General features: G+C 41.6%; 1 protein-coding gene across 1 annotated transcript in view; it reads right to left on the bottom strand.

Moving 5' to 3' along the window:
- The window catches only part of ARHGEF28 (Rho guanine nucleotide exchange factor 28), a 284,777-nt gene that overhangs the window by 161,020 nt on the left and 101,830 nt on the right, over nucleotides 1-21,927 (bottom strand). Inside the window, exon 3 of the mRNA XM_030322942.1 lies at nucleotides 368-515. Within this exon, the coding sequence (XP_030178802.1) occupies nucleotides 368-515 (148 nt within the window). The remainder of the gene's footprint in view (nucleotides 1-367; nucleotides 516-21,927) is intronic.

Raw genomic sequence — 21,927 nt, 5'->3', positions numbered from 1 at the left:
TGCCTGAGCCACCCTGACCGTAGGCCGTAGGACAATAGGAGGTGATCCTAAGATACAGGGAGTCCTCCATTCAGCTATACCCAAAACAGAGCCCACTGTGAAAGCTGGGTGCAGCCAGCAGGGTGGGTCTGCTCAGTCGAAGGCAAGGCTGACAGAGCTGGAAGAACCTCAGCGGGATAACCCACTGTGCGCCTTCTCATGGGCTCCGTCCCTCCCCTACCCCACCCTCTCTCCACCTCTGACCCAAACCCATCCCACTTGGAGCACTGTTTACTTGCTCCTCTTGGTCCTCTTCCCAGACTATGTCCCTGGAGGAAAGAGGTTTCCAGACAGAATTCTCAAATGCAGAGTGAAGATTATACCTTACCTGGAATGCTGGATTGGAGAACATTATCCTCAGTGCGCTGTGCAATCACGATGTGTCTCTGATGAGATCCATCATAAATAAAGTAAAACTCGGCATCTTCAGGAAGATAAACATTTCTGCCAAACTTTGCATAGACGGTCATCTGCCCCTAAAAAATGAGTTAAGTTGAGGCATTGTCACACTTTCTTGCCCTGGCTCTAAAAAAAACACACAGTCAAAAGGGCTGGGGTCCCAAACAGCATTGTTAATGTTCATTTCATGTGGCTGAGACTCAAACATCACAAATCCTCATTTCCGATAACAAATACTTTCAATGACAGGTGCTTTCTGATATATTAAAGTATGGGTGTCAGAGCTGGTTTGTTCTGTTTTTAAACCTGAAGAAGTCCAAAGCATAGGGAAGAAATCTTTTAAAATTTACTAGCTATAGAAATATGATTCAACTTTGTTGTCCTTTATTTCCTACCTAAGAAACATCATTGATTCTATTTAACTTTTTTTTCTGTTCCTAATATACTATCATAGTACAAAGGTTCAAAACAATTATTTTTAAAAAAATTTTTTAGCACGTATTTATTTTATGCGAGAGGGGGAGGGGCAGAGAGAGAGAGGGAAACACAGAATCCAAAGCAGGCTCCAGGCTCCGATTTGTCAGCACAGAGCCCGTCGCGGGGCTTGAACTCGGGAACGGTGAGATCATGACCTGAGCCGAAGTCCGACACTCAACCGACCGAGCCACCCAGGTGCCCCTCAAAACAATTATTGTTAGTTATTGCCTTACCCTAGAGTGGATCACAGTAGGTGGTTAAGAACTTTCAACACTCACGAACTTTGCCAAATAAATTGCACCACATGCTCCCACGCCTGTTGTGCCGTTTCCAAGTGCTATTTGTCTTCTACTGAGGGAATTCCAGGTCCTCTTTCTCATCCGGCCTGGCCTTACACTTTCTCCTGAGAGCTTCTGGTTGGCACAAAGCCTGCTAAGTACCCCGGTCCAAAGGAGAGGAGCTGCCTTTGGGTCCCAGAGGCACACTCCAAGGAAAGAAGGTATGCCAAGGAAGCAGGCAGCAGGTGAGGACTCTTTGGTATGTCATCATCCAGAGGCTATGTGGAGGGACTAGATCAGCACTGCTACAACCAAGGGAGAGGCAGTGATGGACAAGATTGCCAGACCATCTTGGGATGCTTGAAGACTCTGAGGATTCAGGACACTCCCTCCAAACACACACACACACACACACACACACACACACACACACACACGCAAACAATACAAAGAGAGTCCTCCAGAGAGATGGTACATTCCACCCAGCCTATGGGAGTGGCAGCATAATGGAAACTAGGAGGTGGAAAGGGTCCCCCACTTTGGAGGGCCTCCAGAGCTTGGCCCAGTGCAGAGAAGCATCTGGGCTTTTGTGTGCTTGCCCAACAAAAACAAACCCGCTCTTGGCAAGTTCCTCCCCCTGTGATAGGGGAGGAAAGGAAACAGAGGAAATTCTACACAGTCTCCTTAACATCTGTTTGCCTTTGATGGGTCTCAGCACTATATTCTGTAGGATATCAAGAACTATGCCAATCAGTAGCAGAAACAAAATCAGTGCATAACTCCTTTCTCCAATAATCACATGGATATTTCATCTAAACTTTAAAAATAAAACGGCTGTTTTCCTGGCAGTTTGTAATCCATCACACACATGAAACATTATCTGGGCTCCCTGGGTGGCTCAGTCGGTTGAGCATCTGACTTCGGCTCAGGTCATGATCTCGAGGTCCATGAGTTCAAGCCCCGCATCGGGCCCTGTGGTGACAGCTCGGAGCCTGGAGCCTGCTTCAGATTCTGTGTCTCCCTCTCTCTCTGCCTATCCCCTGCTCATGCTCTGTCTCTCTCACTCTCAAAAATGAATAAATGGGGGCGCCTGGGTGGCTCAGTCGGTTGAGCGTCCGACATCGGCTCAGGTCATGATCTCACGGTCTGTGAGTTCGAGCCCCGCGTCAGGCTCTGTGCCAACCGCTCAGAGCCTGGAGCCTGTTTCGGATTCTGTGTCTCCCTCTCTCTCTGACCCTCCCCCGTTCATGCTCTGTCTCTGTCTCAAAAATAAATAAACGTTAAAAAAATTTTTTTAAAAATGAATAAATGTTAAAAAAAAAACACCTTTTTTTTTTAATTTTAATCTTTATTTATTTTTGAGAGACAGAGCGGGAGTAGGGGAGGAACAGTGAGAGTAGAAGACACAGAATCCGAAGCAGACTCCAGGCTCTGAACTGTCAGCACAGAGCCCAGCGCAGGGCTTGAACCCATGAGCCACCAGATCATGACATGACCCATAGTTGGACACTTAACCAACTGAGCCACCCAGGTGCCCCTGAAATATTATCATTAATTATGAATTGGTATAAACACAAATTGTGGTTTCATGGAAAAAAACACGAGTTTATAATTTTGGATTGTCCTTTCTCTACATGTGAGCGTGTGCAAACATACACAAATATCGTCAATAGAAAGTAACACACCAAGAAAAATGCACCATACGACAGCTTCCAAAAAAAAGTTCAGGAAGAGGATCTGAAAAGTAAAAAAACAGTAACAAATGTCTGACATGACAGAGAGGAAACTTCGATGAAATTCCATTTCCTAAAAAAGGAAGGACAGCTTGTGTTAGTCATGTTCCTGGTTGCTAAAGAGACTGTTAATTGTCTGCGAACAGAATCTGACCTGACTGGTTTTTTTTGTTTTTTGTTTTTTTTTTTTGATTAAGAAAACAAATTGTATAAACAAATCAAAGTTTTCCATAGATCAAAAGGATATCTAATCTGGATCTGGTCAAAACAACCATCACATTACTATTTTATTTGGTTGGGTGAACAAGGACCACCTACAATTTATAAAAGGAGTTTAGCTGCAACCCTTTCCAAAGCAATTCACCCCCGAACAGAACAGTTTTACAATTCAGGTATGCCTTCCTTTTGAGACCACACCATGCTCTACATTGATACAAGAAAGTAAACAACAACAGGCCAGAAATAAGACATATCCATTAAAGAGAGATGCCCAGAGTCTTAGCACGAAGAATACTACTCAGCAATGAAAGCAGCCCTCTTATTTGCTTATCACAAGGAGACCAGAAAGACACAGAAAGTATTATGGGAGGAGGAGGGAAGGGGGTGATGCAGAAACTAAGAGAGAAGCCCAATGGGATAGAATGGGATGGAGGGTTGGCAGGAGAAGACGCCAGAAAAAGGAAATATGAATACTAAAGAACATGAACATTTTCATTCAGGAAAGTTAGAGTTCGAAGGAGATTCGGATGAAGCGACACACAACAGGAAAAATAGGTTTCAGAAAATGTTCTGAAAAACAAGTACAGTGTAAATAATCAGCGCCCAGGGACGATTTGAGGGTCAGACTGGGGTCTTTCTCACCACTGTGGCCACCGAAAACCTGCTCTTTTTCTTAAAGGATCATTGATTTTATTAATGGAAAAGATAAATTCCAACTTACAGAATTCCCATGTGCCTCCATCGTTTCCCCACTTGGAGTCATTTCATACTTTGTTTTGGACAATTAAAACTTTAAGCTTTCCCAAGTGAATTCGTCTACATCACTATCAGAATCGCTGTGCTTCTAGGGAGAAATGCTGAACATGTGTCATCACCTTTCTGCCAGCTCACTCTATGCCAAGTTTAAAAACAACACACACTCATTTCACTGAAAATTGTGGACACAGTAAGAGGCTTAACAGGCAAAAATATCTCCCCAAGTAAACCCAAAAATTTAACGTGCTGTAGTCAAAACCCAAACTTAATTTTTCAAATGAAGTGAGCTTATTTTAAAGTGCATCTGGAAGAACAGATACACAAGACTAGAAACAGTTGGGAGAAAGATAATGCTATGCTTGGGCTACGCAGGGCGGGGTCTGAATTTGCCCCAGCTCAAAGTAAAGCATACAATAGAACCATAATAATTTAAATAGCATGACAGGTGCACAAAGACAGACGACTAAGTATGAAGTCCAGAAGCAGACGCATAAAAAGTATGTAATAAAGGTGACATGTGAAGCCAGTGCGGAAAGAACAGGTGACCCAGCAAAACGTTTTGGAACAAAAGCCTCTATTAGGGGGGAAAAAAGGCCTCATTTCACATGTCTCAATTTCCAATTAATTCCATATTAAACACAAAAATTCATAAGCACATAAAGTCAGAAGGCGGTCTAAAATTTATCATTACTGAAAAAAATGGTAGCAAGGAAATCAATCCCATCCATCCTGACACCACCCAAAAGTACCAACTTGTTTTCATTCTTCCATTGACTCCCAGTCTTTGTTCAACACACGGCTAACTCTTAGAGAGCGATCATCACAGCTTAAATACACATATGGTTGTGCTTTTCTGTCAAAAGTAATTTTCCATGTTATGATTTTTGGCATCATTTTTAATTGCATTCCATCAACTATAATGTTCCTTCTACATTTTACTCTATCATCCTTGTAATGTTGTACTTTAAGACTGTTTCTAGGTTAACATTGTTAATATTCCACCAAACCTTTTCGTGTACATTATGCTTTACTTTTGTAGAACAAAATTCCAGAAATGGTTCCAAAAGTGTGAAAGCTGGTCACAAATTGCCGAACTGCTCTCCAATAATGTTCTCTCAAATTTCATTGCCACCTGTGCTGGTCACGAGTATTCTTTTCGTTGCAACCTTGCCAAAACTTTTATTTCCAAATTTATGGAGAGTAAACAGTTCCTCCTTAATATCATTTATCTTTTTTCCCTTACCAGTGACATTTATTGCCCACTTTTATTAAAGTGTACTACTAAATATTGTCAACATTGTTAGCAGTAAGATCAAATTTCAACTTTAAAAACTCTGGTCTTCCTTTTTCCATTCATGTTTGCCTTAAGCAGTTCAAAATTTTCACTTTCTCAACTCCACCAGTTTAGATGAACATGAGAATCAGTCCCTTTCCTCTCTGAACAATGAAGATGTACCACCGGTTAACTATTCTTGCCCAAATAAAAACACTCAAATACTCTTGTAAAATCTCTACAGGACAGTAACATGGAAAATGAGAACAAATATTGAGTAAAAAAGCTGAACTACAACCATAGTAAATATACCTCAATACAAACACACATGCACGTAAATTAAACCAACATTTTTTACCATGAAGCATCTCATAAAGAAATTCTGCTTGTAAAACTCATCAATACTTCTGAAAGACCAAGCTTTCTGCTGAAATGCTGTGACATCTGTGGGTTTCTTCTCCAACAACCAAAAAAGTTTCACGTGACAAAAAGATTTAATACTATTTCTTTCACGCAACTTTTTTATTCCTCTTCCGATGAATGTTTCAGATGGAAATGATCGACACCAATGTGCACATTCTAAATATGTTTTCATTGATCTAGGTCTCTAAATACCTTGAGTAACTTGGTGCCTGTATTATCATACTCACTGAATATCCCTGTGCTAATGCTCTCCCTATAGTCTTAACTCTCATCCTCTATAGACAATGTATGTGTAATTCTATTTGGTTAGTAACAGTGTTGTATGCTCAACAAATTTAACCATCTAGTTTCTAAAGTATCTGGCATGAATAGGCAATAAATACTATAGTTTCAAATTATGACAATGAGAACAAAGTATGCATCTTTTTATAGTGGGGTTTCTTAATTTGGGGCCACAGGAAGAATCCATAAATAGGTTTCAGCTGGTCTGGGAACCCCTTAAAAATTGTAAGCCAAACTCTCTTTTTATGTGTATGTGTCCATTCTTCTCAGGAAAGGTTTATGGATTTCCTCATATTCTCAAAAGTATGCATATAATTCAACTCTAACTTTACATAACTAAATAGAAATGGGAAGTTAATAATAACAATGGTCATCTTGTTATAGTACAGTAAAACATGTACTACTGTTTTTCAAGGTATTCTGCATAGTCTTTATATAGAGTAATTTTTATTTTTTTTTAATTTTTTTTTAATGTTTTTATTTATTTTTGCGACAGAGAGAGACAGAACATGAGCAGGGGAGGGCCAGAGAGAGAGGGAGACACAGAATCGGAAGCAGGCTCCAGGCTCTGAGCTGTCAGCACAGAGCCCGATGCGGGGCTCGAACCCACAGACCGCGAGATCATGACCTGAGCCGAAGTCGGACGCTTAACCGACGAGCCACCCAGGTGCCCCTAGAGTAATTTTTATGATGCAACTACAATAAGGGTACATGTTAACTAAGATACCGAATACCGTACTGAAAGTTTACTAATATATGCCAATGAAAACCATTATGCTAATATCAACATAATGCCCTAAGTCAATTATCAAATTCGATCTGATACTTGATTTGATCTGAAACCTGTCTTCTTTACAACAAAAAATAATTCTGCATAGAACCTTCTCTGAACAGCAGTGTTAAATATGTTTGGAGATTCTTGAAAATTCTCTCAAGTGTATTATCCAATTTCATAAGTAAATACAAGTACAGGAACTAGTTACCACTAACTAGATCAAGACTCCAGAACCAGATGGACAGTATAGAGTGTCTTGATTTCTGCCCCAAGCTCCAAGTTAGGTCATCTGCTTTCCATTCTTCAAGCACAATGCCAAAGAAACTACTACAGGCACTAAGCCTTCTCTTCTACGTTGCTCTGTTTAAGTACTTCTTTCAACAGACATGAGAAAATGCAGAAATTATTTCCTGTATGTGTGCGCACATATTATAGATCTAGACACATCTAAACACACATATTATCTTTTATATGCACAGTGTTTCATGATTTACAAAGTGCTTTATTGTGTATTTTCTCATCTTATTCCCACAGCAAGTCCTAGGAAAGATTACCATGACTCCCACTGTCAAAATGAAAACTCCGGTACTATGAGGTCCAGTGAGTGGCAGAACCACAAACCCAAATCCACATCTTGCCATCCCAGGCTCAGCACACTTTTCTCCCCAACATGTGACCATACCAACAGCAGTGCTCAAGCATTTAGTGACTTACTACACCTTTACATTCACCTCGACCTCTGTTTCATCTACTTAACACGATGATTCTCACCCTGAAATCCACAGGGAGAGGAGGAGTGGAGAGGGGAGGGAAAAGCAATGCTCCTTAGGCACCTCAAAATGTATGCAGGGTTTCAGGCATTCATCTGGGGAGAAACTCTTTTAGTTAGAGATTCTTCTGAGTGTACAGAAACATATGGTTCAAAAAGTTTAGGAACCACTGACTTCAAAGCATGTTCAAGCCACCTTTTGTGTAGTATAAAATCTCAAGACCATTCAAATTTCTTATCCCAAAGCAAAACTAAATCAACAAAATATAGGTGAATGCAAATTGGTTAAATCTAAGGGGGCTATCAGAGTATCATTTTCTTGGGGAAGATAAACCAAAATGACTTCAAAGGCTTCTAAGACATTTCTTCGGAAAGAGCCTTTCAAGTAGGAATGGTTTCTATTTCCAGACAGGACGAAACAGTCCACAGCGGGCCAGCGTTCCTGCCGACAACAACTAGAAAATAAAGACAGAAAAATTACAAAGTCCTATTCTTTTTTTTTTTTAAGTTCTTTATATTTAGCCACAGATTTTCCAATTCAAGCCTTTTTTTTTTTAATGTTTATTCAATTTTGAGAGACACAAACAGAGTGTGAGTGGGGAAGGGGCAGAGAGAGAGGGAGACACAGAATCCAAAGCAGGCTCCAGGCTCTGAGCCATCAGCACAGAGCCCGACATGGAGCTCAAACTCACAAACCGTGAGATCATGACCTGAACCAAAGTCAGATGCTTAATCGACTGAGCCACCCTGGTGCCCCACAAAGTCCTATTCTTAAAGGCATCAGAGAACTATGGAAAAAAAGGACAAAATGCATTAAAATTCCAGAAAGAAGAGAACGACTCAGACAAGTTCTGGAAGTCAGAAAACAGAATGGTATCTTTCAAGTGATGAAAGAAAATAATGGATGTCCTAAAATTCTATGCCCATCATTCTTAAAAATGAAGCTGAAATTAAAATGTTTCAGACAAATACTGAGGAATTCATCACCAGCAGGTCAGCACTGAAAGAAATACTAAAGGGAATTATTCAAGCAGAAATAAAAGGATCTGAAACATAAACAGACACCCAAAAGGAGATATCAAATAGTAGATATAATGAGTATCTAATGCACCAAACAGTAACTATGTCACAGTGTTTATATTATTTGTGGAACTATGTCTGTCGACAATAATGTGAAAGGTAAATGGAATTCAAGCATCTACCAGTTTGGGGCAAATGTTAAAAGTAATAGCTTATTATGCTCATGTCAATTATACATGTTTTAAGTTGCAAGTAAACATTAGTATAAAAACATATAATTAACAAGTTATAAAAGAAAAACTCAATTAGAAAATATTTTATTAATCAGAAAGATGGGAGAAACAAAAACGTATGTCAAATAGATGGTTATAGGATATAAATCCAAATATACCAGCAAGTATATTAAGTGTAAATGAACTGATCCAAATAAGAACTAACACGGTCAGAAGGGAATCTTTTAACTCAAAAATAAAAATAACACAGAAAGTTTAAAAGTAAAAAGATAGGTGCGCTTGGGTGGCTCAGCCGGTTAAGCTTCCGACTTTGGCTCAGGTCATGATCTTGTGGTTTATGAATTCAAGTCCCATGTCAGACTCTGTGCTGACAGCTCAGAGCCTGGAACCTGCTTCGGATTCTGTGTCTCCCTCTCTCTGCTCTCTGCTCCTCCCTTGCTCACGCTCTCTCTCTCTCTCTCAAATAAACATTAAAAAAAAAAAAAGGTAAAAAGATGTACCAACTGAAAGAAAGCTAGTATGGCCAAAATAGTATCAGAAAAAGTAGATTTTTAAAGTAAGACATAGTAAGACTTGGAAAGAGGAAGTCTGTATCATCTTCAGTTGAAAAGTAAGTTATCATACTATTAAATCTGTATAAAAAAAAGAAATTAACAAGCCCAAGAGCTGGACCAATCCATAATCACAATGTTAGACTTCACCATGTCTCTCTCAGCAGCTGATAGAACACAAAGACAAAAAAACTGTCAAGTATTTAAAAGATCTGAATTACATACTTAACAGTTATTTACTAAAAGGAATAATTACCATAAATTAAATGCATATGTTAATACTTAAAAGCTACCCATTTTTCATACCTCTGCAATAAAGTCAGGTAAATATAAACACACAAGTCAAAAATTCTCCATGACTTTCACACTTGATGTAATGATTTACCACTACAGAAGTGAAATAGCCTTTGTTTCTGTACCAAAGCTAAATTGAGTAAGAAACCAAAATTCATGACAGGGGTCAGTAAATTACTCCAAATTCCTCAAGAAAAAAACCGAAGTAGGCTTTAAAAACCTCCTTAGTTTGCTTCCTTTTAAAATCACTAACTTGGGGCTTCTGGGTGGTTCATTCACTTAAGCATCTGACTTCGGCTCAGGTCATGATCTCTCTGTGAGTTCAAGCCTCACGTCGGGCTCTGTGCTGATAGTTCAAGGCCTGGAGCCTGCTTCAGATTGTGTCTCCCTCTCTCTGCTACTCCCCCACCCCCCAAAAACAAACATTAAAAAAATTTTTTTAATAAAAAATAGAATAAAAAAAGACCGACTTACTCATAGATGTATGAAAACAAAGCATTCCTAGAAACTGAATGTATTTATGACACTTCAAGCAGACCATAGCAGAAAATGTACTGGCTTAGGTGTAAGAAAATTCTAGTTGTAACATCTACTCTTATATCATCCCAGTAATTCTTGAGGAAGTAACGTCCTGTGCTTGGTTCCAAAACAAGCCAGTGCATAAACAAGAAATGAAGGAGGGATGCCTGGGTGGCTCAGTCAGCTAAGCATCCGACTATGGCTCAGGTCATGATCCCATGGTTCATGGGTCCGAGCCCCATGTCCGGCTCTGTGCTGACAGCTCAGAGCCTGGAACCTGCTTCGGATTCTGGGTGTCTCTGTCCCTGTCTCTCTCTCTCTCTGCCCCTCTCCCAGTTGTGTTTGCTCTCTCTCTCAGAAATAAACAAACATTAAAAAAATAAAAAAAAAAAATAATGAAGTAAATTGCAGTTTAACTGGACATGTGTTGGGATTTTCACTAATTAACTAAGCATGACTTATCACTGAGACCACCACCCAAAAAAGCTAACTCTACCCTACCCTGCATGGATGAAAATCTAATAACTCCACTAAATGGGTATGGTCTGGCTCTGCTCTCCATCAGACATACGTGGGCCATGGAATACTTAAATATAGACAAAACTGACAATACATTCAGAGGAAAAGGACAAGGATGCCAAAGGGACAGAGAAACCATGTTGTCATATGAAGAACAATTGAAGGAACTGGGACTGTTTTGCCAAAGAAGAGAAGAATCATGGTTAAATGTTCAGTTACAAATATCTGAGGGTCTATCATGCAGACAGGGGCTCTGACATGTTCTGCAGGCCCCAAGGGGGAAAGCACAGAACAATGGGGGGAAGGACAGGGCACAGAGTTCAGTTCTACAGTGAGAGCCTTGTCGGGATCACAGATGTCCAAAGATGACAAAGATTGCGTTAGCTTAAGGAATAAGCACAACCAGAACATAGGGCTTGTTTGTTTTTGTTTTGCTTTATGCATTGTAATAGAGGACAGAGCTAAATAAGGACTGATCTAGTCTTGCAAATCTAGAATCTATGATACCTGGTATAGAGTTCTAGATGAATAGCTTTAGTATGAAAAGAATACGTGGGTCTAGACAAGTGGTATTTTGGGGTGTGTGTGTGTGTGTGTGTGTGTGTGTGTGTGTGTGTGTGTTTAAATTAATCTCTCACTTGGTGTGGCCTGGGTGGCTCAGTCAGTTGAGCTCTCAACTCTTGACTTTGGTTCAGGTCATGATCCCAGGGCTGTGGGATTGAATCCCACATCTGGCTCCACACTCAGCGTGTTTAAGATTCTCTCTCTCTCCGTCTCTGCCCCTACCCTCCCTCAAATTAAAAAAAAAAAAAAAAAATCTAATCACTCCCTTATTCTTTTGGTTCAGTTTCCTAGCTCCTTGGGTTGATGGTTAATTCATTTTCATTCTCTACCTTAGTGGTTTTCAAACTGAGATCAGTGAACTATGGATTCTAACAGAGACTAACAGACACAGTGAGAGTTCTCAAGCATCCCATTTAAATTTCACTGTGGAAAATAGGTTTCTAATTATTTTTAAATCTAAAAACCTTTCATTCGCTTAAATGTATTAATTACCAAATTTTAATACACTGGAAAGGACCTGAACTGCCAGGCTAAGTCACTGTTCTCAGTGAATTAATAAATTTAATATATTTATATTTGAAGAATACATTTATAATAAAGAAGTTATGTCCATTTTGTATATTAAAGTTCCCCATAAGGCACCTGGGTGGCTCAGTCGGTTAAGTGTCCAACTTCAGCTCAGGTCATGATCTCATGGTTCGTGAGTTCAAGCACCTTGTCGAGCTCTGTGCTGACAATGCAGAGCCTACTTGGGATTCTCTGTCTCCCTCTCTGTGCACCTCCCCCACTCATACGTGGTGAGCTAGCATTCTCTCTCTCTCTCTCTCTCTCTCTCTCTCTCAAAAATAGATAAACCTTTAAAAATAAAAAAAAAAGAAAAAAGAAAATGGGGGTGGGGGAACTTGATCTTCCAATATAGACCACCAGAGGGGATCCTAGAGTCAGAGAGGCCTTACAGACACTAAACAGACGACATTAAAAGTTTTTTCCTGAAGGAAAACCATTTTTTTTCCTCAAAGGAAAACACTTTTCTTCCCAATGTATTATGGGGAACTTTAATTTTTTGTGTGTGGTTTATTTATTTTTGAGAGAGAGAAAGAGAAAGCATGAGCAGGGAAGGGGCAGAGAGAGAGAGAGACACAGAATCCGAAGCAGGCTCCAGGCTCTGAGGTGTCAGCACAGAGCCCGATGCGGGGCTCAAACTCATGAACTGTGAGATCATGACCTGAGCCGAAGTCGGACACTTAAGTGACTGAGCCACCCAGGTGCCCCCCGCCCCCAGGTGACTTAAAAACAGAAAATTTTTTTAAGTTTATTTACTTCTGAGAGAAAGAGAGAGAGAATGTGCACAGGTGAGGGGCAGAGAGAGAGGGAGACACCGAATCCGAGGCAGGCTCCAGGCTCTGAAAAAATTTTTAAGTTTATTTAAGAGAAAGAGAGAGAGAGAATGTGCATAGGGGAGGGGCAGAGAGAGAGAGAGGGAGACAATCCGAAGCAGGCTCCAGGCTCTGAGGTGTCGGCACAGAGCCTGACGTGGGGCTCGAACCCACGAACCGTGAGATCATGACCTGAGCTGAAGATGTGAGTTGAACTTAAGCAGACAATAATATCATTTGGTTATTTTTCAATGCTTGAGGTCTACAAATGTATGTCAAACCAGATCTCATGTGAAAGTCAGTGTGGGTCCACAGACAGCACTGAATGTGCCAAACCAAAACCAAGACTATCAGCGATACAAAGAACCCTAAGTTTCCGTGAATTGATAACTCCTGGGCAAAGAACAGGGACACAACGGTCCGTATTCTTATTTCAGGGTAGAACACGTAGCTCCAGCATTCCACAGGAAGTCCCTCTTATGAGGGTACAAAAGAATGGAACAGTGCCCTTTCTCCTCCTCATCTGACCAGCATCTGTGCCAGAACACAAATTCTACTCTCTACCAACCACACGCAAACGCACACACATGCACACACACACACAGAGGCCATTCTTAAAAACAACAGTACTGATTGTCCTACCAAGTAATGACTAGCACAAAGATACAAGAATCAGGAATGCCTGCGCAGAGAAGTAAGGATTCAGAAATTTACAAAATACAGGGCTCTAAGAAGCCTCAGAGCTCATCTGATAAATATCTGACTTCAAGGTGAGGAAACTGAATGCCGTACCAGCAGGTGCCTTGTTCCGGGTCCCACCGCATTGCAGTCCCAGGTCTTCACCCTCCATCCAATGCTTTTCATGTGCTCCAAGCCACTAGTTGGAAGATTTACCACCTCACCCCGTGCTCCTCCTCCAGGAACTCGGAAAGAAAGGCTTTTATGGAAACGAGTCAGGAGCAGAATCAGTCAACGCTGTCCAAGTTCCCCAAAGCTCACTGCACAACATCCATCTCTCCTCATGCTCTTGCCTCTTCTCTTCCTCCATTCTCATCCCCTCCGTCAAAGTACACACCATGAAGCCAGGACCCACGCCTCTCCTCTTTACTCTTTTCCTGCTTGAATGGGAACAAGTGCAGGTAAAAGCCAGCCAAGCCGCAGCATGGCAAACATGAAGCCACAGAAACTGAGGGCACAGGGCAATGAGGAAAGAGCCCCCAAAAACCCCATATAGCCCTAGCTCCAAAAGAGGGCGTGGGAGGCAATGAACGAAAAGAAAAGGATGAGGGCTCAGTGGGGAGGGAAAGGAGAAAACAGCAGCAGCAACGGGCTGGGGAGTGATGGCAATCGCAAGAGGAGAAAGGGCTAGAAGAACAAAGCAACTAACACTTTAACTGAAGCAGAAAAGGGGCAAGATGGAAAATACAGGAAAACAAGAAGAGAGATATATCCACCCTACCAGGAACTGGAATCTGGAAACACCTTGGGTAAAAAGGAAGGGGGTGGGCAGGCAAGAGCTGAATTTTGATGTTTGCAAAGAATATTTCATCTGATCAAAATGAAGAACTGAGGGCACTTCCATACATGGAACTGGTGAATCACTATCTCATGCACCTGAAACTAATATAACAACATATGTTAAGTACACTGGAATTTTAAATTTTAAAAAAATGAGTTCTTCCCATTTGCAACAACATGGATGGACCTAGAGGATGGAGTGCTAAGTGCAGTAGCTCAGTCGGAGAAAAACAAATACCATAGGATTTCACTTACATGTGGAATTTGAAAAAACAAACGAACAAATAAAAAAAGAAGAAAGAAACAAAACAGACTGTTAAATATAGAGAACTGGTGGTTGCCAGAGGGGAGGTAGGTCCAAGGGAAAAATAGGTGAAGGGGATTAAGAGTGCACTTATCAGGATGAGCAGTGAGTAACACATAGAATTGTGGACTCATCGTACTTCCACCTGAAACTAATAAAACACTGTATATTAAATAAAATTGATTTAAGATTACAAAAGAAAAAAAGAACTGAGGGCAAAAGACGCACTATGGGAAGTGTCTCCTTGTGACACATCACAGAATGTGCTTTTCCAAACTACCCACGTCCAATTAATGGCCACACACCCCCCGCCGTAAGTCCATCTCTCCTGTGTCATACACAGCAGTGTTGGGAGGAGAGGGCACACTAAGCGATTCCTTTCCCATTCCCAGTCCCACTTTAGAATTGACAGTGGCTTTAGAACACAGGAGCCCATTTTTCTGGCCTTGTCCTTTTTAGCCCCATACTTTGAACTTTCTCTGTATCTTCAGGTCAACTGGTCAGGGTTCTCTGCCCGTGAAAAATAGGACCTACATACAAAGCTGCCAAATATTGGCTTCACCAAAGGCAACGTTCAGCCAAAAGTCAATTGGAATCCATTCTTTCTTCCTAATTCAGCACATCGCCCAGCAAGACCTGAACATCTGTAGCAACCAACACAAAGAACCAATCCCAAAGCCTAAGTATGTAATTAATCTAAGTATGTAATTAAAGGGGTAAGAATAACACCTTGCATTTTCTTAGTGATCACTTCATAAGGCACTTCTGTATATGCTGTCCCATTTGACCATCACAACCCCCAATGACACAGAAGGTGAGGGAATGGTGTGTCCGTAGTTCACAAGGGAGGGAGAACCAACCACCATGTTTCCCCATACATTCGTCCATTGAAGAGATCTACTGCATGGTACAGCTGTGGTTACAACAAACTACCTGCCTTCACTATCATTCTAGTGGAGACAGAGACAGGAAATAATCAAATGTCTGATATGCGAGGGATGTGCAAGAGCTCAGAAAAGTAAGGTAGGGTAAAGAGATATCTTAAATGGGAAAGTAGGAAAATGCCCCCAGTGAGCGGATGTTCTATCGGAGACCTGAATAAACTCAGAGTGAACCATGTAGAGGTGAAAGAGAATTTCATGTTCAGAGACTGAAAGGGCAAAGGCCCTAAAATGACATGTGCCTGGATTGTTTGAGATAGGAAACATGGCGGTTGAAGCAGAAGAGGCGAGGAACGGGAGGCAAGGTCAGGAACAAGAAAAGCTATCTTAAGGACATAGGAGTCAACTCCAGTGGGAAACCATTGCAGAACTCTGTGAAAAAGGTGACAAGATCTAAGTTTCACTCCAAAAGGATCCCTCTGGCTGCTTTGTTGAGATGAGACCATAATGGGACAAGGGTGAAATCAGAGAGGCCCATTGCAGACAGCAGGCAAGAAACTACCAGGCATTTTCTGCCATATCACAGAGGCTCTTGATAGGATTTTCGCTGCTAAGAAGAGGCGAATGCATCAGTTTCCCAGGAAACCACATTTTCTATTCAGCACTGCTTATCATCAACTGTAGCACCTTTAGCGACCCTGCTCCACTGAGATGATTTGGGAGCCACACGTGCAGAAATGGATGCTTTCCAATGTCAGAAAGTGGGTAGTTATTATACCATAGGGGTTCTTGTGGAAGAGCTGGCCTGTAGTTCAAGGCTCTTCCTTCCATTTCTTACAGATACACGGGCAAATGGATGGATGGATGGATGGATGGATGGAGACGGACAGAAAGAGAGAGAGCTTCCATTTATCTCTCCCTTGGACTTTATTAGCAATTTACATCAAATGATCAAACTGGGGTTGTGGTCAGAAGGCTTTTCAATGTAAACAATAGTTTTGATCATCCTCTAACCCTAACTTCTATAGTATATAAACTTTTGTGACAAGACCAACTATAAACCTTTAGTTGACCAATATAAATATGTTTTACAAACCTTATTATGAAAGGTACCTATGTGCAGATACTTCACCACTGACAAAGCCCTCTTAGAGACGTTACTAAAGTAACTTCAAGAAAGAGTCCAACTTTGTTTTATCTCACACTGAATACAAAATTTCTCACATCCTAACATGGAAATTCAATGTGAAAGCAACAGTATCTATCAACTTATTAAATGAGGTTGCTTAGTAAACCATAAGGATAAAAACATCGCAAAACACCCTTTGTGTCTTAATAGTACTGTGCACATGAATGTATCAGACACCATACTAATTATCTCATTAAGTCCTTATAATCATTCTTCAAGATAGAAACCATCATCTTCATGGTGGAGGAAAATGAGGCTTTGAGAGGTAAAGTACTCTGACCACAGCAATCTGGAAGTTCAGGGGTAAACTAGGACTCAAGCCCATCTCTGCCAGACAGGCTCTGCTTGCTTCCTAACTCCTGCCACATCCTGCCTCGGTGGGGCTTCTGGAAGAGCTGGCCCCTTGTTGACGGACTCCAACAGCCTCACCACACCTAACTTAACGCAGTCTTAAATTACACATGAATATACAGTAAAACCCTGGATTGCAATTAACTTGTTCCACAAGTGTTCCACAAGACGAAGAAATCTTTCTAATAAATTTCAACTTGATGAATGAGCAATGTCTTGCAATACAAGTAGTAGGTGACGCCAAACATCACATGATCACAACTGGGCCAATGGTACTTAAAATTCGCTTTGATATACAAGTGCTTTGGATTACAAGCATGTTTCTGGAACAAATTATGCTTGCAAATCAAGGTTTTACTGTACTTTGAATACTTAGAAGAAAAGATTTGTTGGGGCGCCTGGGTGGCTCAGTCGGTTGAGCGTCCAGCTTTGGCTCAGGTCATGATCTCGCGGTCTGTGAGTTCAAGCCCCGCGTCGGGCTCTGTGCTGACAGCTCAGAGTCTGGAGCTTGTTTCAGATTCTGTGTCTCCCTCTCTCTGACCCTCCCCCATTCATGCTCTCTCTCTGTCTCAAAAATAAATGTTAAAAAAAATTTTTTTTAAAAGAAAAGATCTGTGTTCAAGAAGAATGAATATTGTGACCACATTTAAATTATTTTATGCTTTCTTCTCCCTTCATTCAACAAATCCCTGAATTGTGCCAGGCACAGAGGGTAGTAAGAGAACAAGACCTGACCCTAACTTCAGAGAGCTCACAGCCTCAGGGGCAGAGAAAAGCTTCAACACCACATAAATTACTGCCAGGGACTCTGCACAGCTGGGAGGAGTCTCCAGGTACACCACAGGATGCTGGCAAAGTCCTCCCCCCAGAGGAGAGATGGGACTTGGTCAAGGGAAAGCATGAAGACTGGCTACAGAATGGCTCCTTGGGAAGCAAGAGTTTACTGTGGCCAGGCTGTCAAAACTTGAGGGGGTGAATAGGACCAGAGAGGAAGCCGGACATGAAGGCCAGATCATGGAGGGCCTGAGGGATGGGAAATTACTGGGGCGGGGGGCAGGATTTTGAGCACCAGAGTGACACAATCATATCAACATTTATCTACAGGGCAGAGGTAGATACACCAGAAAGGACACCAGAGAGGTTGGCCTTGCTTGGGATATAGCCTCTCCCACAGTCCTCTACTGTTCAGTAATTTCTAAAGAACACTGAAAGGGCTCCTGGGTGGCTCAGTCAGTTAAGTGTCCAACTCTTGATTTCAGCTCAGTTCATGATCTTGCAGTTTCTGAGTTCGAGCCCTGCATTGGGTTCTGTGCTGACGGCTCAGAGCCTGCTTGGGATTCTCTCTCTCCCTCTCTCTCTGATCCTCCCCCTTTCTCTTCCTCTCTTTCTTTCTCTCTCTCCCTTCCCCCCTCCCTCCTCCCTCTCTCTCAAAATAAATTCAAAAAATAAACTTTAAGAGTAGTGAAAACTTTCCCAGAAGTTAGGAAAACATGTGTCTGGCTCAATGTGGCTGAAAAAGTAGACAAGAAACGTCAGTCAGGATCTCCACCCACATCCTGATGTGTTAGTGGAAGGAATATAAAGGTTGAGCATGAGGCACCTAGAGGTAAATTAGACCTGAGTTCCAATCTCAGCAGCCTCAGCTACCCCAGCTGTAAAATGGACATAAAAACACAATTCACCTAGCAGGTAAGACTCAACTCAACTGGGTATTATTGACCCTTGCCCAGCACCTGACACTTGAGAACTTACTAAACTGGCTAGCTGCTAATGTAGTCATACTAAAAACAATGTTATTAGTATTCTTGGTCCCCTGAAATAACCTATTTTGAATATTGCGTGCCAGGCACATTCTTCCCGTTTTCTGAAAATACCAGAGAGATTGGTGGTCTGGTATCAGTACCTTCATTTTGCAGATGAAGATATCGTGCCCAAAAGGCTAAATTCTTTGACTCGAGTTACGGTGATCGCCAAATCCTCTTTATGGCAGCAAGAGGATTCACAGAATTAAAAGCAGAAAGGTAAAATAAGCACTATACCCCCATTAAAAAGATACTACATAAACCTCTACTTCAAAATTTCCTTCTCACGTACAGCAACAGTAACTTAAAAAACAAAAACAAAAAAACTAGAAGTATTTTTAATCCTTAAGATGGTTCACTCTAACAGACTTAGGCAGGCTATCAGTTACCGCATTCTTCAGGAACTGGAAGCTCGAATTGTCTGTTAGGGGATTAAGAGGGCACTCCTTCTCTAGGATATTAATCTATCTCAGTTGTGCATCTGACTTTTTCTGGAATAAGAAGCGGTGCAAGCAACAGGCCACGAGAGTACGAAGAAATGTTACCTATGCTCTATGCTCAATCACTACCCCATCTGTACTCTATGGAACCTTGTCATAGGTACTATAATCTCCATTTCTCTTTTACTTACAAATTCCAGTAGTAATTTGCCCAGCAATGTTTTGTTCCTCTTTCTAAAGACCGTGAAATGAAACTCCCAGCACTTCACACCCTCCTGTCACTGGGGAGCACTCTGCCCCGATCCCTTCTGCCCAACCTAACCCCATGTAGTCTGTAAGGCAGCTTTTGAAGGCAGGATACACCCTCTGAACTCTGAGTCATCTCATGTCAACCTCTCTGATAGTACTTAGCTCTTCCTGCCTTCAAGTCTTTTTCTTCCGCCCAAAATATAAGCCTCCATTTTACTGTTTTCCTTTCATCCTTATTTTCACTCGGTGACATCATGAGGGCAGGAGAACATGGTGGTGATGCACCCGGGCCCTGGTCTGCGGTCAGACAACCTTGGATCCCATTCCTACCTCTACCACTAATCATTGTTTAGCTTTAAACAAGTGGCTTAACTTCTCTGTACAGCAATTCCTTTCCTCATCTGCAAAATGAGATTAACAGCAGATATTCCTTCTTTGGGAATTAGTGAGGGCGGAAGGAGATAATGAATGCCTGCACCTGCCAACAGTATGAACTCAAAAAAGGTAATTCTTCTTGCTCGTTTGTAAATTACATCCTTTTTTTTTTTTTTTTAAGTGTTTATTTTTGAGAGAGAGAGACAGAGCGTGAGTGGTGGAGGGGCAGAGAGAGAGGGAGACACAGAATCCGAAGCCGGCTTCAGGCTCTCAGCTGTCAGCACAGAGTCCGACGCGGGACTCGAAACCATGAACCGTGAGATCGTGACCTTGGCCGAAGTCGGACGCTTAACCAACTGAGCCAACCAGGCGCCCCTAATATCCCACGTTTTTCTTATCTAAAGTAAGATATGGTTTCATACTTCATTCATCAAGTATGTATCAAGTCTGTATTAGAGTACATTGCACACACTGTTTGAGGAATAAGGGAGGCAGTAGTGCACGGAGCCAACACCTGCTCTCAACATTTAGAGTCTTCAGGGAAGACACAATAAAAAAAAATCAAAAAATTGTGGGTGCTACACAGAGAATTTAAAATAGAATAATGCCAAGTGCCCAGGGAGTTATTTCAGATTGGGCAAAGAGACTTTGAAAGGCTGAGCATGGAAACTGAGCGGTGAATTGCAAGATTTGCAAGTTTTGTGTGTGTTTTAATAAAGGAAGACAAAAGAATGAGAATGGAGTGAATGAGAAGCAAACACAACAGGTAGGTCATAGAAAAAGGCAAATCCGTTGGCAAAAACCAGGGCTTTCTCCCCAAACACAGGAATGAAATGAAGGGAGGTGCTGCAGCTCCTCAAAGGCAGAGGCTAAGTCGGAAGGTAACTGTAATGGAGAACCTGAAGGCTGGTTGGAGTAAAAGAGTAAAAGCACATTTCCTGCTCACCTAATAGCCCCAAGCACACACTGCTTCCAAATAGCCTTCCGGGGACCCACATTCCCATCACCGTGTGGCCCTGCCACCTGCAACCCATGGATCCCAAGTTAGCTTCTCTATTCCAGCCAAAAGGAGAGAAGAATATGGATCATCACAGCTGTCCAGGCCTGAACAGGGCACCCACCTCTGCAGCTACCATTTCATGGTCAAGAACTCAGCTACAAAGACTAACGGGGACACACTGTACAGCCATGTGCCCAAGAGAAGCAAGGTATGTTCGGTTATCGGCTCAATCCCTGCCACGGGTTCTGGCATAAAAGTGGATTCCAAGAGAAATGGAAGAGCTTCTAGTGTCACTTCCCAGGTCAGTTTCATCAACATTAAAGAATACTACACTTCGGGGTCAGCTGGCCAGCTCAGTGGGGCTTGCAGCTCTTGATCTTGGGGTTGTGAGGCCAAGCCTGCGCTGTAAACGGGCAAGCAATGTCATCACACTCATGTGACTATTTTCAAAAGCACATGGTGCCTGCCTGCCCCCCTTACTGCTTCATCAGTAAGGAACTGTTCATATAATAAAGGAAAATTTCATTATTTTAAATGTCGTTCCTAATGAGAAAGATTTCTGACACCATAAAGTACACGATCTACCTTGAATCTGTGGAGATTACCCACAAGTACAGCACAAGTGACAAATGCTACCAATTTTCCAAAGGTACACAATTTTATAACTTACTTATCAGAGGCACAACAATTATCATTCCATAACTACCCTATCCCTTCAAAAACCAACAATTCAAAAAAGAGTTTGCTGGCCACGTGGTAACTAACTCGGAGTCTCCTCCTGAAGGAGTGACAATACAAAACCTGCCAGCCATTGACTCTCCCACAGAGTTCCCATTGTTTCCTGAAGCCCAAATGAGTACTCATTATAACAAGACCCCTTCTCCCTGAAAAAATTATTTAATATCCAAGCAGAGGACTTGTCATGATTTGCATTTTTAAAGACTTGTAACTGAATAAATCCTTAAGTTATTACAAGCCCTGAATTATCTCATTCTTAATAGGATAGCCAGATGCATTTGTTTTTTTAACTAGGTATACCTTTCACCCAAACAACACACCCCCAGAACCATGTGTTCCTAAGTAAAGCACATCTAACTCCCCTGAGTCAATGTCAACATGTTTCCAATAATTACAGAAAGCAATGTATTCCCATTGAAACCCAATATGCTAAATTTTGAGCATGTGGAGCACGCGGTTGTTAAAAATTGATTATTTTTGACACACAGAACATCAAGAGCTTTCTACATTTCTCAGATTTGAGGTGTTTTGTTTTGAAGGCTAAAGGAAGAGAAGGGGTAAACATTATGGAATTTCAACTG

This window comes from Lynx canadensis, chromosome A1, assembly GCF_007474595.2.
Source record: "Lynx canadensis isolate LIC74 chromosome A1, mLynCan4.pri.v2, whole genome shotgun sequence".
Taxonomy (NCBI): domain Eukaryota; kingdom Metazoa; phylum Chordata; class Mammalia; order Carnivora; family Felidae; genus Lynx; species Lynx canadensis.
Note: the sequence above shows the minus strand (reverse complement) of the source record. Positions and strands in the feature narration are given on the sequence as shown.